The sequence below is a fragment of the Neomonachus schauinslandi genome, chromosome 1 (genome assembly GCF_002201575.2).
Source record: "Neomonachus schauinslandi chromosome 1, ASM220157v2, whole genome shotgun sequence".
NCBI classification, from domain to species: Eukaryota; Metazoa; Chordata; class Mammalia; order Carnivora; family Phocidae; genus Neomonachus; species Neomonachus schauinslandi.
The window spans coordinates 11,089,319-11,111,733 of record NC_058403.1 but is presented as its reverse complement, the minus strand read 5'-3'; the positions used below and the strand labels follow the sequence as shown (position 1 = coordinate 11,111,733).

Below are 22,415 nucleotides of genomic sequence, written 5' to 3'. Positions count from 1 at the left end.
TTGATGGGTTTATTTTCTTCGGGTAAATACCCAGAAGTAGAATAGGTGGTAGGTGGGTCATATGGCAGTTTTTGTTTGTCTGTTTAATTTTTTGAGGGACTTCTATACTGTTTTTCTGTAGGGGCTGCACCAGTTCACATTCCTAACTGGGAGGGTTCCTTTTTCTCCAGTCTCTCCAATACTTGTTATTTCTTGGCTTTTTGATAATAGTCATTCTGACAGGTGTGAGATGACCTCTCATTGTGGTTTTGATTTGCATTTGCCTGATGATGAGTGATGAGCATGTTTTCCTGTGCCTATTGGCCATCTGTGTGGCCTCTTTGCAAAAATGTCTATTCAGATCCTCTTCCCATTTATTTATTTATTTATCTGTTTTTAAAATTTATTTACATAATCTCTCATCCAGTGTGGGGCTCGAACTCATGACCCCGAGATCAAGAATCGCATGCTCCTCTGAGCCAGCCGGGTGCCCCCTAATTTTGGATATTAGCCTGTTATCAGATATATGATTTGCAAATTTCTTTTCCCGTTCAGAAGGTTGGCTTTTTATTTTGTTGATGGTTTCCTTTGCTGTGAAGAAGCTTTATAGTTTGACATAATCCCATGTGTTTGTTTTTACTTTTATTGTTACTGCCTTTGGAGTCCGTTCCAAAAAGCAGTGTTCCATCAGCACTATCAGTGAGTTTACTGCCTATGTTTTCTTCTAGGAGTTTTATGCTTTAGATCTAACATTCACGTCTTTAATCTGTTTTGAGCTAATTTTTGTGCCTGGTGTGAGAAGAAAGTGGTCCAGTGTCATTCTTTTGCATGTGGTAGGTGTCTAGCACCATTTATTGCAAAGACTTTTCTTTCCCCATTGTATATTCTTGCCTTATTTGTTGTAAATTAATTGACCATTTAAGCATGGGTTTGTTTCTGGGCTCTCTGTTCTGTTCCATTGATCTGTATCTGTTTTTATGCCAATAATACTGTTTTGATTACTATAGCTTTGCAGTGTAGTTTGAAATCAGGGAGCATGATAGCTCTAGATTTGGTCTTCTTTCTCTCAAGACTGCTTTGGCTATTTGTGGTCTTTTGTGGTTCCATATAAATTTTAGGATTATTTTAGTTCTGTGAAAAATGCCACTGGAATGATAGGAACTGCATTGAATTTATAGCTTGCTTTGGTTAGTGTGGACATTTTAATGATATTATTTCTTCCAGTCTGATTCTGATCATGGAATACTTTTCCATTTAATTATGTCTCAGTTTCTTTCATCCCCGGCGTCTTAGAGGTTTCAGTATACAGGTCTTTCCCCATCTTGGTTAAATTTTTTCCTAGGTATTCTTTTTTTTATTATTAATTTATTTTTATTAACATATAATGTATTATTTGTGATTTTTATTTTATTTACTAACATATAATGTATTATCTGTGATTCATCAGTCTTACACAATTCGCAGCATTCACCATAGCACATACCCTCCCCAGTGCCCATCACCCAGCCACCCCATCCCTCCCACCCTCCTCCATTCCAGCAACCCTCAGTTTGTTTCCTGAGATTAAGAGTCTCTTATGGTTTGTCTCCCTCTCTGGTTTCATCTTTTTCATTTTTCCCTCCCTTCCCCTATGATCCTCTGCCTTGTTTCTCAAATTCCACATATCATCTAGATCATATGATAATTGTCTTTCTCTGATTGACTTATTTCACTTAGCATAATATCCTCTAGTTCCATCCATGTTGTTGCGAATGGCAATATTTCATTTTTCTGATGGCTGCATAATATTCCATTGTATATATATACCACATCTTCCTTATCCTTTCATCTGCCGATGGACATCTTGGTTCTTTCCATAGTTTGGCTATTGTGGACATTGCTGCAATAAACATTGGGGGTGCACGTGCCCCTTCGGATCACTACATTTGTATCTTTGGGGTAAATACCCAGTAGTGCAATTGCTGGATCGTATGGTAGCTCTATTTTCAACTTTTTGAGGAACCTCCATACTGTTTTCCAGAGTGGCTGCACCAGCTTGCATTCCCACCAACAGTGGAAGAGGGTTCCCCTTTCTCCGCATCCCCGCCAACATTTGTCGTTTCTTGACTTGTGAATTTTAGCCATTCTGACTGGTGTGAGGTGGTATCTCATTGTGGTTTTAATTTGTATTCTTTGATGCCATCGTATGTGGGATTGTTTTCTTAATTTCTCCTTCCGATCGTTCATTATTAGTATATAGAAATGCAACCAATATCTGTATATTGATTTTGTATTCTGCAGTTTTACTCAATTATTTGTTCTAAACGTTTTCTGGTGTCAAAAAAAAAGTTTTTGGTGTGGCGCTTCTGCGTGAGGCACGGGCAGGTCGGAAGCTTCGGGAGCTCTGCTTTGCGTTTATACTCCACCTTTCCAAGGTGCCTGAATTTTCCTTTGAAAAGAGTATGTTGCAAATCATGACTTTCCAGCATCTTCCTGCTTCTCGTTTTCAAGTAACATTTGAGGATAAGAAGCGTGAGAATTTCGAGCGCGGCAGTCTGGAGCTGGAGAAGCGGAGACAAGCGCTGTTGGAGCAACAGCGGAAGGAGCACGAGCGCCTGGCGCAGCTGGAGCGCGCCGAGCAGGAGCGGAAGGAGCGGGAGCGCCACGAGCAGGAGCGCAAGCGGCAGCTGGAGTTGGAGAAGCAGCTGGAAAAGCAGCGGGAACTGGAACGCCAGAGAGAGGAGGAGAGGAGGAAGGAAATCGAGAGGCGCGAGGTAAGCCGCTGTGGAGCCCACGATGGGCGCGTGTGCTCTTGCTGCCCTTCTTCCCTAGGTATTCAAGTAATCGATCAACACGGTCCTCTTTTTTCTTTTTATAGTTCACTAGTTTTAGTTTAGTCACAGAGTTGTGCGACCATCGCCACTGTCTAATTCCAGAGCATTGTCCTCACCCCAAGAAGAAATTCCTTACCCATAAAGCAGTTACTCCCCAGCCCTCAGCAGCCACTAACTGACTTCCTGTCTCTACGGGTTTGCCTCTTGCGGACATTTCATAGAAATGGAATCATACGACATGTGACCTTTTGTGGCTCGTTTCCACTTAGCATGTTATCAGTACTTCATTCCTTTTTATGACTGAAGAATATTCCATGACACAGACAGACCACATTATAGTTATCCATTCATCAGTTGATGGACGTTTGAGTTGTTTTCGACTTTGTTGACTATTATGAATGATGTTGCTAAGAACATTCAGGGTCAGGCTTTTGAGAATACAGTCTCGTACCAAACCACTGATACTAGTTAAGAGTTTTTCAGGGGCGCCTGGGTGGCTCAGTCGTTAAGTGTCTGCCTTGGGCTCGGGTCATGGTCCTGGGGTCCTGGGATCAAGCCCTGCATCGGGCTCCCTGCTCAGCGGGAAGCCTGCTTCTCCCTCTTGCACTCCCCCTGCTTGTGTTCCTGCTCTCTCTATCTCTGTCAAATAAAAAAAAATAATAATAATAAAATATAAAAAAAAAAAATTTTCAGACTTTTTTTTCTCTACATTTATATATGTATGTAGAAATATTAAAGGTTATCTGGTGGAGATGTTGGGGGTTTAGTGCAGTTTTTTCTTAACCCCTGTAACGGGATTGTACTAATTATATTGTTCCCTGCCCCCTTTTTTCCACTTTAAAACAAATATGTATAGGAAATCTTCAGTATATTTGAGGGAAAGACCTCATAAATTTGGTGCCATCCCTGGATAGGGACTAAGCCAATCTTTCGTCTGAATTTCCAACTTTAGAATATTGTTGCAGAATCAGTGCCATGATTCTTTTGCGTGAATGAAATATATTTTACATATGAGAGATTTTTCTTTATAAAAACACAATACTTTGGTTTTATCTCCTGTTGTTGCTTCAGAAAACTTAGAGGAGTAAGCCTTCGTATTCAGGGAGACACACACAGATACTAACAGGGTTTTAATTCCCAGAATGGACAGCCAAAAGATAGACCACTTTCCCTTTCTCAATGTTTTGCTCTGTTTTGATTTTTTGAAGACACTTCGGAGTATTTATTCAGAAGTACTTAATAGTCATTTACCATGTGCCAGGCATCCATAGTCCATAGAGTAGTTATAGATAGGTACTTCACTGTCCTCAGGCCCAAAGGGTAGTTGGAGGACAGGTACATAAGAAGTAATTACAATAAAGAGTGCCAGGTGGGGGCACTGGGTGGCTCAGTTGGTTAAGCATCTGCCTCCCGCTCAGGTCATGATTTCGGGGTCCTGGGATCGAGCCCCGAGTCGGGGAGCCTGCTTCTCCCTCTGCCTCCCCCCCTGCTCATGCTCTCTCTCTCTCTCAAAAATAAAAAAATCTTAAAAAAAAAAAAAAAGAAAGGAAAAAAGAGTGCCAGGTGCTCTGGATGTGTACTGTTCCCAGCAGCCATCAGAGTCAGCTTAAAAGAGAGTGGTCATTGCCACAGAAATTATGGAAGCTTCTGTGGTAAAAAGAAAATGAATGATTAGGGGAGGGGGGGATCAATAAACTTTTAAAACTTGAGATGAGTAATTTCTCATTTGATAGAAGAAAGTTTTTATTTTGGGGGTATTTTTTGTTTTTGCTTTTTTGTTCTGGGGGTTTAGTGACTAGATTAAAGACATTTTTCTTGCTCCTTATAAGTCAGTAAAAGAGGAAGAACAGTTTTCTTTTTATCACTTCAAACATTCTTGAAGGCATAAACAATTGAATTCCAGTGATGAAATGAATCCTGTCTGTCCTCATCTTATCTAACTATAATAGCTTTTCTAAATATTCTCTTTTTGCCATAGAAGGAATATTTTGTTTGTGTAAATTTTGTTTTGCTATTTTGTAATAGAAGCTTTTGCAATGTGTAACATTTTATCCCTAAAACAAAAGACTTCCTGGATGTTACATTTATTAAGAGACATTGTATCATGTCAGGAATAAAAAAATTAATAAGTTGTCTTTGTAAATGCCACAGGCTGCAAAGCGAGAACTTGAAAGGCAACGACAACTTGAATGGGAACGGAATCGAAGACAAGAACTACTCAATCAAAGAAACAAAGAACAAGAAGACATAGTTGTACTGAAAGCAAAGAAAAAGACTCTGGAATTTGAATTAGAAGCTCTAGTGAGTCAAGTTTGATTATGCTTTGGGACTACAGTTGAACCTTGAACAACATGGGGCTTATGGGCGCAGATCCTATGCAGTCAGAATGCTTTGTGTAACTTTTGACTCCCCTAAAACTTAACTGCTAGTAGCCTACTGTGGACCAGAAGCCTTACTGATAAAAAGTGAATTGACACATATTTCATATGTTATATGTATTAAATACTGTAATTCTTACCATAAAGTTAGAAGTAAGAAAATGTGAATAAAGTCATAAAGAAGCGAACATACATTTACAGTAGTGTACTGTTATTTATTGACAAAAATCCATGTGTAGCTGGACCCGTGTAGTTCTAACTCATGTTGGTCAAGGGTCAACTGTTTACTACCTCTGAACCATTAAAAATGGTAATAATAATAATAATTATTTTTCACCTGTTAAAGAATGATAAAAAGCATCAACTAGAAGGAAAACTTCAAGATATCAGGTGTCGATTGACCACACAAAGGCAAGAAATTGAGAGTACAAACAAATCCAGAGAGTTGAGAATTGCTGAAATCACCCACCTACAGCAACAATTACAGGTGAGAAAATACATCCCTTAAATGCTTTTAGGGTTACAAGCCCTGCTTTTCCTCTCATTCATTTCACTTTATTCCTACAAGCACCCAGCATCTACCATGTACTCGGTGCTGGGAAGGGAAGATGAAGTAGACAAAAGTCTGAAAAGTAGGCTGTCGAGTAAACAAACTCAACACACGTTTGCTGAGCACTGCTGTGTACCAGCCAGGGGCTCTCAGAGGCACTGAGGGTCCAGCGGTGAACAGGAGATACAAGAACCCCGCCTTCATGGAGCTAACCTTCTATTTGCGGGCAGACAGACACTAACAAGAAAGGTCAAGTGCGTCCTCTATTAGAGTATGAAAAGTGCTCCGGAGAGTGAATAGGAAAAGAGTCCTGGGGAGAAGGAGGGTGGTAGGTTTTTTTTGTTTTTTGTTTTTTGTTTTTTAAGTAATCTCGACACCCAATGTAGGGCTTGAACTCATAACCCTGAGATCGAGAGTTGCACACTCCACTGACTGAGCCAGCCAAGTGCCCCGAGGGCAGTATTTTTACTTTTATTATTTTTTTTAAGATTCATTTATTTGTTCCTTCATTCATTTAGGGGTGGGGACAGAGGGAAAGACTCTCAAGCAGACTCCCCACTGAGCATGGTTCCTGACACAGGGCTGGATCTCATGACCCCGAGATTATGACCTGAGGTGAAACCAAGAGTTACAGACGCTCAACCGACTGAGCCCCCCAGGCATCCCATGGAGCATAGTATTTTAAATTAAGTGGTGAGGTCCCAGCTGAGCAAAGACTTGAAAGAGAAGCAGCTAAGTGGTGTGGCTGTCTGGCAGAGCAAGGTGAGGGTGGGGAGACAGCAGCGTGAATGTTGTGACGTTGTACCCTGTGTTTGGGATGTGGATAGAGCAAGGAGACCAATGTGGTTGCAGTTGGCGGGGACTGGATTGTGGAGGACCTATAGTTCACTTATGAGACTGGCTTTACTCTGATCGTCGCAATAAAGAGGTGCAGTCCAGTATTCTAGGGGGAGTATCAGAGATGGATGGTGAATAGTTGGGAACATAATGGAATGTTATACGCAGTTCTGCTTTCATTTTATTATGTATCCAAAGTTGGCCACCAAGTTGCCATAATATCACCTGGCTTAGTTTCACTTGTTGAGCTGGGAGGTGGGGAGCATCAAATTCATGTAAGTACTATTCTGCATATCATCATGAAAGATGACCATTTTTGAAGTTTGTGATTTTTCTCAGCCTGATGATGTTGAGATTTATCCATATTTCTGAGCAAATCAGTAGTTTGTTTCTTTTTATCACTGAGTAGTATTTCCCTGTTTAGCCATTCACCTGTTGATTGACATTTAGGTTCTTTCCAGTTTGGGACTTTTGTGTAAAGACTGCAATGAGTATTTAATTACAAGTCTTGATGTGGAAATATGTTTTATTTCTCTTGGTTTAATTTTAGGAGTGGCATTAATGTGTCATATAAATATATGGTTAACCCTATAGGAAACTGTCAAAACTGTTTCCAAGGTGGTTGTACCATTTTACATTCTCCCCAGCAGTGTGTGAGTGCTTCAGTACTATGTTGACTAGAAGTGGTAAGAGTCTTGATCTTAAGGGGAAAGCATTCAATTTCTGACCATTAAGTATGGTGTTAACTATAGATTTTTTTTTTTAGATGCTCTTAATCAAGTTAGGGATTTTCCTCCTGTTCCTTTTTTGCTGAGGGTTTTTTAAATCATGAATGGATATTGAGTTGGGTCATGATTTTTTTTTTTTCTGCATCTACTGAGATGTTTACATGTTTTTTCTCTTTATTTTGTTCATATGGTGATTTATATTGACTGAAATTTGAATGTTAAGCCAACCTTCCATTCCTGAGATAAGCCATACTTGATCATGGTGTCTTTCCATTTAAAAAAATATTTTACTTGATTCAATATGCTATTATTAAATGTCTTTTAATTTAAATTCTTGAAAGATATTGGTTTATAGTTTTCTTGTAATGTCCTTATCCTGTTTTGGTATCAGGGTAATAAATAAGAAAATAGTGGGAGAGTATTCCTTCCTCCTCCATTTTTTAAAAATGTGTTGAAATGGTATTTTTCCTTTAAATTTTCGTTCATCAGTGAAGCCATCTGGGCCTGGAGTCTTTCTTGTGGTAGGATTTTAATAGCAAAATGTAGTTAGTAGATATAGGGTTGTTCAGATTTTCTGTTTCTTCTTGAGTCTGATGATTTGTATCTTACAGTGAATTTTTTCATTTCATCTAAATTGTCAGATTTATTTGTATAGAGTTGATTACAATATTCTGTTAGTTCTTTGCAAGTCTGTAGTATCTGTAGTGATGTCACTTCTTTCATTCCTGATCATGGGAATTCGTATCTCCCTCCCCCTTCAACATTTCCTCTTCTTTACCTTCCTCTCCTTCCCCCTCCTCCTTTTCTCCATCAGTCTAGCTAGAAGTTTATTGATTTCATTGATTTTTTTTTTAAATAAGCTTTTGATTGTATCGATTTTTCTTTATGCTGTATCTGTTTTCTGTTTCATTTACTTATGCTTTTTATTATTTCCTTCCACCTACTTATTTTGTATTTAATTTGCTTTTTTCTAGCTTCATAAAAAGGAAGCTTAGATTATTGAATTTGGACCTATTTTCATTTCTGATGTAAACATTTTATTAAGGTATAAATTTCCTTCTAAGCATTGTCATAGCCATATTACACAACTTTTTAATGTGTTTTTGTATCCATTCAGTTCAAAATCTTGTTTGATTTTCTTGGCCATTTCTTCTTTGATGGGTTATTTAGAATTATGCCATTTAGTTTCCAAATATTTCGATTGTTTTTCAGATATCTTGCTGATTTCTGATTTATTTATGTTATAAGCTGTAAGCATACTCTGTATGATTTCAATTCTTTTTAATCTTTTTAAGTTTACTGAGACTTATTTTATGGCTTAGCATATGATTGTGTTGGTGAATATTTTATGGGCACTTGTAAATAATATGTACTCGTTGTAGTTGGGTGGAGTATCTCATAAACATCAATCACAGAAAATTGATTCATGGTGTTTTTTGTGTTTTCTATGTCCTTACTGATTTTGTGACCTCTTCCAGCTGCTGCCAGAGGATGTTGAAAGCCCTACCATTGTAAATTTTTCCTTTTTTCTTCCAGTTCTGTCAGTTATTGTTTCATGTACTTTGAAGTCCTAGTCAATTTGAGATATTAAGTTATGACCTATACTGTAAATAGTGTCAGATGTTCACAGCTAGAAATTGTTTGAACATATTAAAAAGTGCATGTACCTTTTAAAAGTATATTCTTCTATATGGTAACTTTTTTATATGTCTTTCATTAACTATGAGAAGTTTCATAAAATATTCTCTTAGAAAATTTAGGAGTGAAGGTCACGTGTTTATTTATTATCTCACTGAATGCCCTGTGACCAAACACATTTTTTATTATTTAAGATTGACATTATGTTCACTTATTGATAATAAAATACAAATTAGCGTTCCTGAAAAAGTAGTGGGGCGCCTGGGTGGCTCAGTTGGTTAAGCGACTGCCTTCAGCTCAGGTCATGATCCTGGAGTCCCCGGATCGAGTCCCGCATCGGGCTCCCTGCTCGGCGGGGAGTCTGCCTCTCTTTCTGACCCTCCCCCCTCTCATGCTCTCTATCTCATTCTCTCTCTCAAATAAATAAATAAAAAATCTTTAAAAAAAAAAAAAAAGTAGTGAAGTGAAAAATAATACATGGCTTGAAGAAGGCCGGGTACATCATAGGCTATGAGATATTGGTTCCTTTTCCTTACTGTTACTAGCAGATACTTGCTGTGCAGATGAGTCAGGTAGCCCTTCATGTTGGTTTATGACTTATTTTAGAAACTTAGGTTGGCATTTAAAAGTGATGTTTATATACGTTAAGTAGTCTCAGTGATCTGAGCTAGGTTTTATCTTGATGTGTCATTGTTTGTCTTGGTACAGGAAAGAAACTTTTGCATTGGGTAAGAGGCCTTTCCTTAATTTAGGGAGGAGAATAGGAGAAGCTCAGTTGGCTGGGCCTTTTTGGGGAAACAATCTGAATTGTATATTCTGTTTTGTCCAGATTTGGGGAAACGGGTGTGGATTATTCATATGAGACGATGCTTCCAGATCCTTTCTGTTGAACTATATCTCTCTCCTATTCAGAATTGTGGCACACAAAGATTTATTGCATATAAGCCAGTCTGTATCTAAGGATGGTTGTTCCAAAAAGGACTGCTTCTTAGCCCCTGATAAAAATTTTCAATTAACGCATTTTTATTTTCTCAAACCAAAAATCAATACATAGAGATTTTTTTCAAGTTTTTATTTAAATTCCACTTAGTTAACATACAGTGCCTATTAGTTTCAGGTGTAGAATTTATTGATTCATCACTTACATACAACACCCAGTGCTCATCACAGGTGCCCCCTTAATGAGATTTTTTAAAATCAAGATAAAAATGAAAATCAAGTATTTGTTATTCTGCCCCAGAAAGGCTGTCATTTTACTGAAATGTGTAGAAACTATATAGGATACTCTCAGCTGAACTTAAGCAAATACGGTGCTTGACAGGTCATCCAGGAAAACTCCAAATAGCCTTTCACAGTGTGGGTTAGCTTTTTTCTTATATCAGGTAAAAAATAGTTGGTTCAAGACTTTTATGCACCTGATTAAAATTATAGGTCCATCCTCAGTGGTGGAAAAACATACGGCGGCCAAGATTCTATCGTTAGAAGTCTCTTCTTCTTCTTCTTTTTTTTTTTTTTTTTTTAAAGATTTTATATATTTTTTGACAGCGAGAGAGGCAACACAAGCCAGGGGGCGGGGGAGTGGGAGAGGGAGAAGCAGGCTTCCCGCTGAGCAGGGAGCCCGATGTGGGGCTCGATCCCAAGACCCTGGGATCGTGACCTGAGCCAAAGGCTTAACGACTTAGCCACCCAGGAGCCCCTAGAAATCTCTTCCTGATTTCTATTTCCATCTTCAGGTGTATGGTAAACCTTAATTTGCCTTATTAAGTATCAAAGTTCAGAGTAGAGTAGTTCCTGTTCAAATTACTCAGTCAGTTTGCAAACAATAGAATCAGCTGCATTTATGTTTGATCCCAGTGCAAGGGAGAGATCAATACTTCCGGTTTTCTCTGCTGAGTTGTACTTAAAGTACATTTTTGAAAGCTTATAAATAGGCAGTAAGTCAACAAAAATTTAAGAAATCTCAAGAGAGCTATAACTGTCTTAACTTTATTTCAGTGAAAAGCATTTGGCAAATAGTTAATTGCTTGGCAAAAAAACAAATGTTGCCCTGACAAGTGATTAAATGCAGTTTCTACATAGAGGATTTGGGGTGAGATTAGATGAGTCTTTGACGGACAAGTAAACGGACTTACGCCTGGATGTGGAATGTAGACATGGTAGTTTTCTCTGTCAGCTCATTGTTGTTTTCCTCCTTCTCTCCTAGGAGGCTCAGCAAATGCTCGGAAGACTTATTCCAGAAAAACAGATACTCAATGACCAACTCAAACAAGTTCAGCAGAACAGTTTGCACAGTAGGTGTTTGCTTTTTAAAGTCGCCCTTTTCCTCTTCTACTGGCATGACTTGCCCTCTGTGAAATGAGAACATTAAAAACCATTTTCCTCAGTGCCAGTTTGCTTTTCTTATCTTGCAATGTTTTTCTAAAATAGGAGATTCACTTCTTACACTCAAAAGAGCCTTAGAAGCAAAAGAGCTAGCTCGGCAGCAGCTACGAGACCAACTGGATGAAGTTGAGAAAGAAACCAGATCAAAACTACAGGAGATTGATATTTTCAATAATCAGCTGAAGGTAACTATTCTCTGCGTCCCTACATATATGTCCTACCCTTTAGCTTTTCTAACTGGCCAGATGAGTTGATACTTAATTCCAGGGAGAAAAATTTATGATGCTGGTTTGTCAGCCTTCCTGCAAACCTTCATACTTACAGATGAGTATTATACGATTCAAATTGTAATTTTCTCTTTAACATATAAAGATGAATTTGGCATTTGTAAATTAAAGCTGAGTGAGTGGCCCCCACACGACATCTGTCTTTAACCGGAATTACATTTTTCTATGTTTCCATCCTTTTGTCTGTTGATAACTGCATCAAGTTGAAGTCCAAAAGCAAGGCTCCAAAAGAGTCTGTCTTTTGTTCTTTGGAGACTGCTAAAAAGGGATTGTTTTCTCTTTTTTAAAAGTAAGAATTTTTCTGCCACTTCTTACCTTCAAGATTGTCCTAAATCTTTGTTACCTCACATTTTAAAATGTTACTGTTTAATGGAGTAATTGCTTTTGTCTCTGTGGCAAAAGTAGTATATGGTTTTGTCACATTTACATGGTAAAATTCAGGAAGATGCCAGAGCTTCTAAGGAATGTGAAAGTGGTTATGACAACCTTCTTTGGATTTGGTGCTTTTGATTTAACTTCACAACTTCATCATCTTAAGACCATTAACTCTTATCTTATAATAAAACCCGAATGCAAGCACTTAATGTCCTACCAACAATGAGCACATATACTTTAGATTTAAGTAGATATTGGAGTTTTTAATCAATTATGTTCTTATAAGAAATGAATTTCCCACTTTTTTTTCAGATACTCAGTTTCGTTTTCCATCTCAAAATCCTTTATACTTAACTCTGGCTAATTTTGCTTTTGGCACTGGAAAAAGGAAAACTCCTTTGTTAGTAAAAATAGGAAAAAATTAGAAAGCATATTTGGGATATTTAGTTGGCCTTTGAATTGAAATCCTGGACCAGCTTGTTCAGACATCTGAGTTTAAGGGATTTTTGCTTTTTTTCCCTCCAGAGTAATAGGTAATGAAATTCTCTCAATTGTACAATGCCAAGCAAGTGCTCCTAGGGGACATATTATTTGAGCCAACTTAGTGTTTTTCTTTGCTTTCATTCTTACACAGAATGTGTGTGTGTGTACTCTAGGTACGTTCCACACTTGTACATACATGATTATATTAGATACGTAAGTACCGGAAGTAGAGCCTGTCTATCTCAAGAATAAACACAGTAAAAATGCTCACGTTAACTCTCACTGTGACTTGTCACTATTTCAGGAGAAAGAATATGATCACAGTGCTTTTTAAAAGTCTCTTGGAGCACAAACGGTTAAATACTCGGGTCTCTTCTGAACCCAGGCAGTAGTCCAGACTTCTGCCTTAATCTTAAGATTCCTTTTTCTTGCAATATGACTCCCCAAGCAAAGCTCATGTATTAGAGGATGACACTGCAGTGGGTGATTTTTCCCAAATGCCTAGCCTATTTATGGAGCGTTTTGGCCCATTGGAATGCAGTTGCCATTGCCGAAGAGAACACCCTGCCGAGGTGACGTGAGTCCCTCTTACTGTGTGTCATTGACCGAAGCTGCCTTGACTTAGAGCTGCCGACACAAAGGCTGACGTCAGCCCTTCCTTCCACTTTATTCCTTTCCCCACATATACTCATTTTTAAATACGAACATTGCTGTCTTCATTTTTATTTTGGCTCTCCATTATTAACTTTAAATTTAATGTAGAGAGTTAAAAATGATGAGCCAGTATAGCTTTATTATTTTATTTAACAACCAATTTGGAGACCTTAACAAATACACTGTTTTGCCTTATGATTATTATTTCTCATATTTCTCTCCTGTCTGGTGAAACAAAAACAGAAACGGTTGAATCGAAGCATCAAAAGATTTATAATTTGATCGAGGCAACTCTACAGGCAGATTTAAGATTTTGTCTTGAGTGTGTCCTGCCTCCTTTTCTTTGTTGTAGTCACGTTGGAAAATAGGAAGCATTTTTCCCCTGACTTCAGAGCACGTATTCATCAGTAACTGTCGTTCTTGCATGATGAGACAGACCAGGAGAGCCAGCATTCCGACCCCTGGGGTTTCCTTGGTGCCTCTCTTGATAATAGCAGTGCCTTAACAGCATTCACACTAATGATGCAAAAATTACTTCTGCCTTGCTGGGAGTGAAACCTTGGCGATCGTCCAGTCATTTCACACATCTTATCTGACGGTGTGAACTCGCTACATCTGAAACCCCCCTCCCAGAAGGAAACAAGCTGGAGAGTATAGAAGAAAAAGTAGGACTTAGCAGTTTTTATATTCGTGTAGATTGTTCCCCTAGAGAAAGTGTAATTCACTCATTATCGGCTAATATGGTGACACTGGAGAAGCACCTTATGGCATGCAGAATTTTAATATTAGTCGATCAGGGCATTAAACCTGTATTCCGTGGCTGGCTCCACAAATGAGGATTCCAGTTAACCAAAATCAATTTCCATGTTTCTTTGGTAGGCAACTACTTGCAATAAGTTACTCGCTTCTTTTGAAGCAAACTCAAAGTCATGTCTAGTCCCTTACTTAGAAGGTCATGTAGGGAATCCTAGCATTCTGCTTTCACCCAGATTCTGTTGGTACAAGACTGTGATCGGGATGTTCTTTTTTTTTTCCCTTAAGATTGTATTTATTTATTTGAAAGAGAGAGAGAGAGTGAGAGAGAGAGAGCACAAGCAGGGTAAGGGTCAGAGGGAGAGGGAGAAGCAGTCTCCCCTCCTGAGCAGGGAGCTCAACGTGGGGCTGGATCCCAGGACCGCAGGATCATGACCTGAGCCAAAGGCCGCTGCCCAACCAACTGAGCCCCCCAGGCACCCCAGAATGTCTTAAATGTATTTAGTTTCTTGAACATAGAAGAGTTTAGAGAGTAGGTATGTTTTATCATTTTTCCCCTTTTAAAAAAAAACAAAAAACATACAATCTGATTTAGTCCTTTCTACCAAGGGGCTAGTTCAGATTCATTCTTCTTTTAGGAGTCTCTCCTTTTTCTTCACTTGAGGAAGAGTTACATTCCTGCTTCCTCCCCCAAGACCTGTTCACCAAGGATGGAAATTCTCAAGTCATTAATTAAAGAGGAAAAAAAAATTACTTTTGCAGTCAGGTTAACCAGGTAAATGTTTCATACAGATAGCAACATATTGAAAACATAAAGCATGTTTACAATTACAGTCGTGTTTTAAACAGCGCCAGATCCAGGGATATGAAACGTAAGGTCTCTAGAGTCTTCTACCTGATCTCATAGAAATTGAGGGCTCATTCTTTCCCTTCAGACAAGGCTCTTTTTCCATGTATTTTTATAGACCTTTACCTAACAGATGTGACATTTATATATTTGAAAAATAATCCCAAGATATAACTATTTTCCTTTTTCTAATTTATCACCCCCAACCAAGAATTACTTGAGAAAAGAAGCAGAGGAATCTCAATGTAGCAAATATACTTTGCTTTTTTAAGGCCATAGGAAAGGGCTAGGGGCTGGCGGTGGGGGTTGGGTAGAAATGGTAGCACCTTGAGATATTGACTCTCTTGTGCTAGAAATCCCCTGATTGGCAGCCTTTGTATTTATGCTGCCTTTTATATGAGCAGTAAATTTCACCTTTCTGATGATCAAATGAAATATTTGACCAGGGATTGAATCATGAATAATTGATTTTGTTTGTAATTATTGCTAGCGACAATTAATACTTCTTTTTTTTTTTTAAGATTTTATTTATTTATTTGAGAGAGAATGAGATAGAGAGAGAGAGCATGAGAGGGGGGAGGGTCAGAGGGAGAAGCAGATTCCCTGCTGAGCAAGGAGCCCGATGCGGGACTCGATCCTGGGACTCTAGGATCATGACCTGAGCTGAAGGCAGTCGCTTAACCAACTGAGCCACCCAGGCGCCCCGACAATTAATACTTCTTAAAGTACTTTTAATTCAGTGGATCAGATTTGTTTACCATAGTTTTCTGCTTTTAAAATGCACTGTGTATGCAACAAATATTTTCTCATACTAAGAAATCAGTAGTCCTCTCATACTCATTTTCTAGAAACATCAATTTAAACATTATTCTCTATGAATTTCTCTTTTTACTTCATTTTACATGAAAATCAAAAACTCTTTAACATTTTTTGAAGAAGCTCTGTGCCTAAAAGGCACATAGAGACATTCTGATCTTGTTTTTCTTACGTACAATGCCTTACCTGTAGGTATAAAATTATGGTTTTAGCAAGTGTCAAATAACATTGCCGATAGGGACTTTTCAGATAGAAGCACTTGACTTCCCCTTGGCAATGTTAACAGTCGCTGTACCAGTTTTCTTTGGTACAGACAGCCTAATATTCCATATTTTCATATCTTAACTATGATATAGGGCAGCAACATGATGTACAGCAACAGTTTTCAAGGCTTCAAGTGTGTGCCAAATAAGAGAATCCAGCACTCAGAGAGGCTAGTCGTTGTGTTTCATGTTGAAAAGTCTGAGTCCTTGTTGGTTCCCGTCTAGTCACTGTGTGCTGGACAAGTCCTAATGTGAATGACCTTTACATTAGGGCATTTCTTTCTTCCAGTCCATGGCAATGAGGAGGTAGTGGTGCAGGGCCTGGCCTTCTCCTGGGCTGCATCATCCTCTTAGACTCCTTTCTAAAGGTCTCCATGCCCTACTCAGGCAATGCACATCCTTCTCAGACTAAGAGTGATGGACCACCCCCAGCTCTGTGCTTAAGTTTCCCGCACGCAGATGAGTGCTCAGTGTCTAAGATAGAGTTTCCCACGAAGTGCTAAACCTTCTTTGTCAAAGTCAGTGATCAGTTACTATAAATCGTGGAGTATGGGTGAATCTTTCCGCTTGACAAATTGTGTGTGTGCTGGTGGAAGCCCTGAACTATGAGCTGGATAAGGTACTGTATACCTTAGTCTTGTCTTTATAGCAAGTATTTTAATAGGTCACTGAATTGGCCACTTGGCTGCAAAATTTTGAAAGACAACACTCAGTCATGATTTGGTTCTGCGTGCATATTTCCATCATATGGGAGACAGTATTATGGTCAGTAGTACTATTCTAAAAATGGACAGTATTTTGTTTCTTAGCAAAATTGAGTATTTTGGACTAATTCAGAATTACGAATTGTATTTTTTAAATATACTTGGGAAATCCAGGCTTCTTAAATTAGACACAAGAGGCTCTTAAGAGATATAAATTCTGCCCATATGATACCTGTCTTAAAATTGCTCCTAAGAACTGAATTGATGTTGAAATGAGAATGCCAGTTATAGTAAATAAGGTTTTTGATTTAACTGAGGCTTTTATGCTCTTGGTTTCAGACCCTTGCTTTCATGGCAGGCTCATTCATTATGAAGGCAGTGAAAGGCAAAATGTTTAGCAACCAGGGAGAAAAAGAAAAGAGCTGGAGAACGAACTGCAGAACAGAATGAGAAGTCAGGAAAAAAAATGCATGTGAAGGGAAACAATGAAGGAAAGAAAAAGACCCAGAAAGAGGAGATACAGAGACAGCAAGAGAAATCAGTATAAACTCAAATAAAATAACAACATTGCTTTCTCATATTAGTAGAATAATGTTTGGCTGTTTCATGGTTTGCTACATGGTTTTGTTCATGATTAAATTTTCTTTTTACCTGTATGATCCTTTTGAAAAGACCTGTTCAGCACAGAAGTAATAAAACTCTCTCATTCAATGTACTTGTGATTGTGGAAACTTTATGTAGATTCCTTGAATATAGAAAGATAATTAGAACATGCCCACGACTCAAAATAATTAACAGGTGTTGTATATACCAGACTCTACGCCGCACGCATAGGCTTGGTTGGGTTATAGTGTGGGTTTTTCTTTTGAGGTCTTTAAAAAATTTAACAAAAGGTGATTTGGGAAAGGGAAGAAAGCAGAATTCAGTCTTCTGAAAAAACACTTTCTTTTTTTTATTCTCATGTTTAGCCAGAGCCTTTGACCGTTTTATCCTTTAGAAAACTTGTATTTAAAATAATGGGTTATTGATTTATAAGATGAAGCTGAGACATTTTGGGAAAACTCAGATTTTCAGGACAAAATGGAGTCCATTTTCTCTTCTTTGTAACAGCAGGGTAGATACCAAAGCCTCTTGGGAGACGTGGGTGAAGATTCTTAATTAGCTCTTCCTACAGAGAGGGCAGGATTTTCTAGCTCTTCTCCCCTCTTCTGTCCACCTGTCTCCTCACCCCTTCTCTCACACACACACATACACACACACACCCCAACGCATTGCTCTCTGGTTCTCCTGTAGCACTTAGGATAGATTGACTACCAATTGTTCCATGGGGAACTGGAATTCCTATTTGGTTGAATAATGACTTCAGATTTAGAATAATATTTAAATAATGTTTTTAAACATTAATATACCCCTCTCAGAATTTAAAAACTGACCGATATTTTTTTTTTTTTTTGGTATTCCACCCATTTTCATGCATCAAGAGTGAATACATTTTATAATTTTGTGATCAATGGGCTGTCAGTTTACTTTGATTTGGGTACAGTTTCTGTGTTTTGAAATACTTACTTTTCAGATTTTTTCAGGCAGGTACAAGTTTCCCTGTCCTCACTGGGTTTGTTGATTGGCTTTCTTTAATGGCTTTCAGTCTGTTTTACAACAACTTACTTGGGATATTTTAAAACTCAAAAGGCTTTTTTAAAAATTCTGATGTTGTGTGCTACATAATATCCCTGGGTGAGAAATAAAGTGACACTTATTTATATAAAAACACTTCTGATTTTGACTTCCTGTAGGTATTAGGTTGAGATAAAACCCTTGAGATTTTTGATGCTGACACCTAGATCAATTTCCTAGGTCCATTTCATATTAATAGTCTGAAGATTATTATAAACATGAGAGATGTGTCCTAAACAGTTTTATTTTGATTTACAATGTTGAGTTCATGAATTTCAAGTAATGTAGATGTGTTTGTTTTGTCTCATGTTTCCAAGAGACAGCCTGAGGTAAAATCGAGAGGCAGAATAATCCTTCAAAAAAATTAATGATCAAATTAGCAATAAATTTCCATTAACTACTAGCTTTTCCAGGCCCCTATTGCTGGTTAATTTTTTTGTTTCTTCACAAGCATGTACATAAAGTAATGTTTATGGAAAGGAATCACATATATATTGTTCTGCTGGATACTTCTCAGTATTCCAGTAGTACTGCTTCACATAATACACCTATTTTTGAGTGTCTCTAAGTCCAAATAAAGGAGAAACAGTCACAGTTTTTAAGTCAAGCAATAAAACAACTGTCATTAGTAAATTTGAAAGTGAGCCATGTTTCTCAGGGCAAAGAATCTTCTGGAGTATTCAATTTGTCCAGCATATTGCTTTTGAAATACTTTGGCTGTATGCCATAGGATGTCCAAAGATGTTTCATGGTACAAATATCTTAATTCTTTAAGGGCAATAAGTGATTTTTTTCCCCCCGAGTTGAAGGAAGAAAGTTAAAAGCAAGCTTATTTTCATTTATCTTTGCTAATACATGGTAGAATCTTTATTTGCCGGTTATCCTCCTACGGTGGTTCATAATCTGTGTTTGATCAGAGACCCCTTTCAGAATCCAGTAAAAGCTCTGAGCCTTCTCTGCAAGAAAAATGCCTGTGTAGTCCAGTGTTCATGCTGTCTCATAGTGTTCCCAGAGCCAAAGCTTATTCATAGACCCTGGTGAAGAAACTGTTACATCTTAGAATTCTAGAGATATTATTGGTGATAAAGATCTTACCTTTTAATTTACATACACTACACGTTCTATAGTTTTATTTTACTTATGCATTTGTAACACATAGCTCAAACTTCTTCAATGCATGTTTAATTATTTCTTCTTTACTAAGAAAGGCATTATACTCTATTAAGAGATAATATCAAATTACCATGCACTATACCTATGTAAAACATCTCATACCCTTGAATAGAACTCACAGAAGAAAAATCAACAAGGTTGTGTACTCAATACCGTATTGCTAGATGAATACCCAGCCAATAAATATGTGACTGTAGTAGGATTATTGATTATAGAAAAAATAATTTTAGTAAGAGCCATGAGTGTGATCATGAATTTGGGGTCTCAGTAATTTTTTTTAATTTAAGATTTTATTTATTTATTTATTCGACAGAGAGAGATACAGCGAGAGAGGAACACAAGCAGGGGGAGTGGGAGAGGGAGAAGCAGGCTTCCCGCCGAGCAGGGAGCCCGATGTGGGGCTCGATCCCAGGACCCTGGGATCGTGACCCGAGCCGAAGGCAGACGCTTAACGACTGAGCCACCCAGGCGCCCCGGGTCTCAGTAATTTCTTATTTGTTCTGTTTTTATCTTCATTATAATAGAGAACTAACTGTGACAAGACCTAATAGAACATGCAGGGTCACTTCGATGAGGTTGACCTCAGGTGATACAATTCATGTCATGAAGCTTTTTGTAGCTACTTCTCCCAGTGGTTCTGTCATTTCCTAAATAAATAATTTAATTATACCAGATTTATTTGTCACCTTAGAAATTTTTCCCTGAAGGAATTAAAAGGGTACTTTTAAATAACTGTGATTGCACTCGAGCCTCTTAAACAGGAGTGCTGAAAGGGAATGACAGAGCAGTACAAAGCCCTCTGTCCCCCACATGAAGGGACTCTGCCCCACAAGGCCCTTGTCATGCTCAGAAATATTCCTTCATTCTGTAGATGGCCTTCCTAGAAGTTCAACTTTTAGAAAAAAGTTATCAAGTTTCAGAATCATGAATTTTCTGCCTTGCCTTAAGCTCCCAAGTCCAAGGAAAGAGAGGAAGACCTGGATTGCCTGCCTATTTGCAGCATCTTAATTTTCTTAGAGTGGTGTGCTCAGCAGTATTTGAATTGGATGAAGGAAACGATAGAAAAACTTTGCAGTCCTCACATCTAGATCATGAGATGCCAGGGCCTTCTGTTACCTTATTTGACATCTGTGATTTTATGACTCTTGCAAGTTCCAGTTCCTTGGAGATACTTGAAGCTGCAGCTTATTTATACAGTTCAAGGATGGGTTCAGCCTCGCCTGTCATGCGGCTATTCTCAAGAATAAATGTGCTTTTAAAATTTCAAAATAATCTTCCTTCTTGTATATTTGATAAACCTAAAAATTGGTTTTAAAACTGTCTTACTAATAACATGATTTTCTTTCTGTAGATTCGTTATATTCACTTCCTATTGCTTTTTATTTTATAGTGCCGCCTAAAACATTCCTAGCTTTACTGCTGTCTTGACTTTGTAGCTGGTAATTAATGATCTGTAAGTTAACATTCAATCACTAGAGGGGCGCCTGGGTGGCTCAGATGGTTAAGCGTCTGCCTTCGGCTCGGGTCATGATCCCAGGGTTCTGGGATCGAGTCCCGCATGGGGTTCCCTGCTGGGTGGGAAGCCTGCTTCTCCCTCTGCCTCTCTCTCTCTCTCTCTCTCACTCTCATGAATAAATAAATAAAACATTTAAAAAAAAAAAACACATTCAATCACTAGAGCCCCGTAGAGAAAGGAAATGTGCATTGTAATTCTTTGGTAAAGTGGAAAACCATTTTTCACAGGTGCCTTGGTACATCACGGGCAGCGTTCATTCCAACTGGCCAGTGCTTCTGCAGTACCTGTTGTTCAATATTTTGAATATCACTCTGCCTAGAAATACATTTTTCCTGCGTAAAGTAACAGCTTTTCTATTCTAATATATAATCAGGCTCCTAGACATCAAACTAAAATGTTACTCTACCCCTGCCATTTCTTACTTCTTTGTATTTAATTTCAGCTCAGTTATTTTGCTTACTAGTTAATGCCTTTTTGGCTTATTTCTATAAGAAGGATAAAACTCTAAATATAAGAGACACTGAAATAAACAAGGACTAATTTTTTTTATGTGATCAACAGTGTCAAAGAGTTTAACAGATCTTAAAGCTGAAAGAAAACCCAAGGGTCATCCACTCTGATTCAGCTGTTGGCCTATGTCAGGGACCCGAGATCAGAATCCAGGTTTCTTTGTTCCCGGTTCAGTACTTTCGAATATTGTCTATTGCCGTAAATTATTCTTTCTGAACCTAAGAATTTTATGCAACTGAAGATGAAATTTTATTTATTTATTTATTTATTTATTTATTTTTAAAGATTTTATTTATCCATTTGAGAGAGAATGAGATAGAGAGCATGAGAGGGGGGAGGGTCAGAGAGAGAGGCAGACTCCCCGCCGAGCAGGGAGCCCGATGCGGGACTCGATCCCGGGACTCCAGGATCATGACCTGAGCCAAAGGCAGTCGCTTAACCAACTGAGCCACCCAGGCGCCCTGAAGATGAAATTTTAAAATAAGAAAAAAAGTAAAGTGTTTCAGTCACTTTTCCCCCCTTCCTTTTAAAGGGTCTCAGCCATTGGGCTAATGATGGAGCGGGCCATCGCTGTCTCTGCAGGACCCAACTTTTGGGTCCCTCTCTTAGGACGTTAGAGATTGACTTAATATCACCCCACTGGTTTTCCTTTTCACCTAGAGAGATTAACTGGAGCCAAGAGTACAGATTACTCTAACACTAGGAAGTGGCCCCTTTTTTCCATTTGTCTCTAAAATATCAAATCCAAGCCACATGCCCAGGGCATCTGCCATAGGGCATAGTCCACCAATGTGTACCTTACAGAGTTGCTTTTTTCTGCTGCATCCTGCCTTGATACTCCCAGTCTCATCTGCTGGTTCCCCTCCAAAGTCCCTTCCTTCCTTCCCCGTGCCTACTTCCCTTCAGCTGTATCCCCCAGCACCTGCCTCAGTACCATCTCCCCCTAACCTCCTGATCTCCAAACACTATCTCACTGATCTCTTTTAGGATCTCTCAAAGTCACTTCTGGTTTATAAAACACTCGTCCATGTGTTCTTACTTTATCCTGAGAACAG

At 38.5% G+C, this 22,415-nt stretch overlaps 1 protein-coding gene across 2 annotated transcripts in view; it reads left to right on the top strand.

Moving 5' to 3' along the window:
* The window catches only part of ITSN1 (intersectin 1), a 159,719-nt gene that overhangs the window by 41,930 nt on the left and 95,374 nt on the right, over window positions 1–22,415 (top strand). For both annotated transcript variants that reach the window (XM_044913500.1, XM_044913508.1), the window contains exons 11-15: window positions 2,470–2,732; window positions 4,944–5,093; window positions 5,517–5,657; window positions 11,127–11,214; window positions 11,351–11,490. In XM_044913500.1, the coding sequence (XP_044769435.1) occupies window positions 2,470–2,732; window positions 4,944–5,093; window positions 5,517–5,657; window positions 11,127–11,214; window positions 11,351–11,490 (782 nt within the window). The remainder of the gene's footprint in view (window positions 1–2,469; window positions 2,733–4,943; window positions 5,094–5,516; window positions 5,658–11,126; window positions 11,215–11,350; window positions 11,491–22,415) is intronic.